Source organism: Parasteatoda tepidariorum, unplaced genomic scaffold, assembly GCF_043381705.1.
Source record: "Parasteatoda tepidariorum isolate YZ-2023 unplaced genomic scaffold, CAS_Ptep_4.0 HiC_scaffold_3302, whole genome shotgun sequence".
Taxonomy (NCBI): domain Eukaryota; kingdom Metazoa; phylum Arthropoda; class Arachnida; order Araneae; family Theridiidae; genus Parasteatoda; species Parasteatoda tepidariorum.
The window spans coordinates 1,838-6,312 of record NW_027261660.1 but is presented as its reverse complement, the minus strand read 5'-3'; the positions used below and the strand labels follow the sequence as shown (position 1 = coordinate 6,312).

At 28.4% G+C, this 4,475-nt stretch overlaps 1 protein-coding gene across 1 annotated transcript; it reads left to right on the top strand.

Annotated features, from left to right (window-relative positions):
• Positions 1 to 156: 156 nt before the first annotated feature.
• On the top strand, positions 157 to 4,193 carry LOC107451162 (uncharacterized; the record flags this gene model as incomplete). The annotated part of the gene is given in 4 exon segments (XM_071176902.1): positions 157 to 459; positions 1,145 to 1,282; positions 2,356 to 2,559; positions 4,054 to 4,193. Coding segments are annotated over 4 exon segments (570 nt in total), but the record flags the coding sequence as incomplete, so codon positions are not given.
• Between the last annotated feature and the right edge of the window lie 282 nt (positions 4,194 to 4,475).

The window sequence follows — 4,475 nt, the reverse complement described above, 5'->3', positions numbered from 1 at the left end:
GCCATTTTCAATCACGTTCAAAAAGCGGGTATCCAAGCAGTTGGCGGTAGATTTCGTTTGGCAATCACCCATTTCAGCTGATCGCCAAAGTTTAGGGTTATAAGAGGGCGGTCATCCAAGACAGTGCGTTATTCAAAAAGCCCAAAATATAATTCAAGTCTCATTCGTAACTGTGACCTATGACTACGGTCGCGAAAATAGATAAATTTTGAATTTTCTTATTTTTCTATGATTTTATTTTATATCATGCAGTAAATATTTATTTTCAAAATGTCTATATATTTTTATTTTAGATCACATTGCCCTATTTTAAAATACCTACTGACCATTAATTTGAAAAATTAGTTTTAATTCACTGAAAAGAATAAAGTATGTCTTCACCATCAAAGAAATCGAAACCATCTTTTCAAATTGATGATCTTATTCTTCATCCTAATGTAATTTATAAACTAAAAGAAGGTAAATTATTTCAATTTGCTGATTTAGACTATTTGTACAATTTTAAATTTCCTATTCAAACTATCATTTGTATTTGTGCAGTCAAATTACCTAAATTTGGTGCAATAATTTCTCTGCCTTAACTATTGATTACTGTTTAATTGATCCAACTTTAAATTCTACTTTCATGTTGATAGAGTAATATCGATTGATAATTTTATTTCTAAGGGATAATTGCTCCAGATCCCAATCAAATTTCATTACAAAAAATTTTTTCTATTTTAATTAGTTTATAGTTTATACTCTTATATCATTATCGCAGAAACTCTAAATCATCGTTTCATTATTGTTGTATTAAGGTAACCTGATTTATTCAGTTAATGTAAGAACCTCAGAAAAAAGAGTATTCCTAATAAATTGTTCAAGAGTAGCTAACTGATGTAATACCTCTCCATTCTAGAGGTAAATTCTGAAACTTATATGGTTATTTCAACAAATCTCATTTTGTTTATTATAATAATGGGGGATATTTCCGTATTGAGATGAGATACTGGTAGTGTTATGATCCGTATCAGAATCATGATACGGAAATATTCTCAAAATAATTATGTAAATATCATCAAAATAAAAATTTTAACTTCAGAATTTTATGAGCAATAGCTTATGAGATTCTTTTTTTAATAATTTAAGCATCTGTTTCTTTTAGCTGGTTTGTTAACATACAAAAGTATTCTGCATTTATCATTGACTGAGTTGATAAAATTCGTAAAACTCACACCTTTAGAAGCTAAAACTACTCTAGATGCAGTTTTCGAGTCACTGGTTAAAAAAGAATCGTTAACAGGTAAAAACATTTTATAATTCATATTTATTTACATCATTGTTAAATAATTTGTATGTTAGATTTAAATGGAAATTGTGATAGATTAAAATGGAAATTAGATTTAAATAGAAATTCCTTCACATACAGCTTCTAATTTTTTTAAAAATTAAAATAGATGTGAAGCTAAAAAATGAATATTAACTAGTATATTTAATATTCATTCTCAATTTAAAAAGACTGGATTGGTTTCATAATAGAGGTTTAAAGAAATTTTATTTATTAATTTTTTATTATTATTTTTACCATAAACAAATATAATTTTTTCAGCAGTCAAATTTTAATTTAAACATTTATTTTTTATGAATATTTTAAAATGTAATGTTTATCAGTATTTTTAAATAATAATACAAAGCTTTTAAGAATTTTTCTGTGAAAAAATCATTGGCAATTTTAGTCTCTTATAGAAATGGCACTAAAATTTCACTTTGGTATGTTCGTTGTGGAAAACTAATTTTTTTAGAGGTTTTGCCATGACCAGTTGTTAAAAACAATTCAAGTTTTTTGAAAAATAACATAAGTATAATATTTGCTAGCTTACACAACTGAAACTTTTATCAATTATGTTAGGAAATCATAATCAAAATAAACATGTAGTGATGTCACACATACAACAATGTTTGATGGACAAATCTTCCCTTTATTTTAAATGTCAATATTTGCCTCAATATTTTTTGTCAGGAAAGACAGTCAGCTGTTCTTTTACATTATGTTCCCAGCAAGAAAAGAAATACATTCTATTCCCTATCTATTTGTAGAAAATTGATAACTTTGATCTTGATCAAGACAAATATTTACATTTTGACTATAAATCAGAAAATGAAAAAAATACATTATTGAACAACATAAATTCGAATGAAAGTGTTTGATAATTACATGTTGTGTATGCATGTGGCCTCTATTCTATTTTTGGAATACTGTTATTTATTATCGTTATTATTTTTTTGTATGTATTTTTTCATAAAAATATATTTGTGTAAAAATGTATAGATATTAATATATTTAAAAATTTTATTAGCATGTTTATTCTATTTTAGCTCATGATCTGTTGAAAGAGGAAATAAATGCACGTCAACAACTTAGGGTTATAACCCAAAAGGACTCATGTGATCTGTTTAGTGGTATTTATACCGGAACTATAACTGAAATAAGTGGTGAAAGTGGTTGTGGAAAAACTCAGTTATGTCTTTATTTAAGCATTTTAGCCCAACTACCATTGTCCATGGGAGGATTAAATTCAAGTGAGTATTTTTCCCTAGTTTTTCTTTGAAATATGTGTTATTTTTATAGATTCTTCCACTGTTTTTATTTTATTTATTTATTTAATATCTTTAAAATTAATTTCAGATCTTTAAAGTTTGAAAAGTTAAGGCTGTTCGAACTTACTGTAAAGAAAATTTGCTTAAAAAAGATAGTTTTTTAAAATTAGCTTTCTAAGTTTGAGTGACTTACAAGTGATTGCTGTGGACCCTAGAGATGACAACACACTTAATGGTGTTATGATTTTTATTACTTTAAAATAATAATGCTTTTTTTTTTTAAGCAAATGATTCAAACAATGCATTCTTAAATGTGATTACATGCACCAAACAAACTTTTGATTAAAGCAAGATGATCTTTCAGGATTTTTCCTCCAAATCCTAAAATGCTCAAATGAAAAATATTTTAATATATATTATTGTTATACAAAATTAGAGTCATCATGGCTCAGTGGTAGCGCTCCACGCTCCCATGCCGCGGGTCCAAGATTTGACCCCAGACTAAGCACGTTTGACTCAGCCTTTCATCCCTTCAATGGGTCAATAAAATGAATACCGAATATGTTTGCTTACTAAACTCTGATGGTTTCGTGTTTGGCTGACTGCCGAAGCAAAAGATTTGTTCCTGCACCCAAAGCCGATGGTCAGGAAAACTGGAATGGGTACCTTTCCCCTCCATGGACTGTCACGTCGCCACTAATTTTCCATAATGGGTCCGTAAACCTAATTAAGGAGTCCGTAAAACCTTTGTTCAGCCTTGGGTGAATCTTCTCCCTTTGTTGCACTGCAGTTTTCGTGGGCTTATCTTAAACTCACTTTAAGGGGATGAGCCCGATCTTTACCTGAGAGCAGAGTTGAATGGAAAATAACAGAACAGTGCGATTGTTGGACTAAATCCTTATTGTTTGTTGACAAATGATTCTTCAGTAAATGTTTAATAAGCTGGACTGAAATTAGTTCTTGTAACTGTAATGACCAATAAATAAGGCTAGTTTTTACACAATCACTGTGAATTTCTCAACAACGACAAGTAAATACATTAGGCTCTTCTTTTTGATTTGTAAACTGTAATTCAGAGTTTGCGCGTTTGAAAACAATTAATTTCGTTTTAAAATCAAGGGACCTAGTCTCACCCCTTTATCCAGTCTTATCCCACTCTTCCTTATACAATTACTCTACAATATTTTACCAACCAGTATCAAAGTTTGACAAAATAATGTTTAAATTCGTTTAGCTCTAATTCAATTTTTTTTTCCTGGAAAAAACAGTTTATCAAAAGAAATGGTGTACTGGTCTTTAAACAATAGAAAAGCACGCACCTCAAATTCAAAGCAGCACTAAGAAGTTCTAGATTACAGCTTTAAGCTACTATTTATAAAAAATAAAAATGTGAAAAATAAATTTGCATTACAGCATATTAATTAAATGTTTTGTTGTCCTATTTTTCAACTTACCATGTTAAAAATTATTTCACAGAAGTAGTTTACATCCACTCTGAAGGAGAATTTCCAATAAAAAGATTTCTGCAGATTTCAAGAAGTTTTACAGAAGAAAATCCAAATTTGCAAGCTTTGAATTTGACAAATAATCTTATTCTTAGAAAAGTACACAATTTGGTAAGAAATTTTTTTTTTAAATTGTAATATTTTTATCGCAAATAAAGATTTTTACTTATAAAGATGCTCACTTATATACTTCATATCCTCTTAACTTAGAAATACTTGTACTAGTAGTTAAAATCATAAAAAAGTCTGGGTATATTAAAGTTACTATGAGCTACTCGATAAATCCATTCATTCTACTACATTTTTTAAGGCCAATTCAAAGGAAATGTTTCAACCTTGTAAATGACGTGCAATGTCTTTAACTAATGCTTTATAATAAAAAAAAATAGAGAA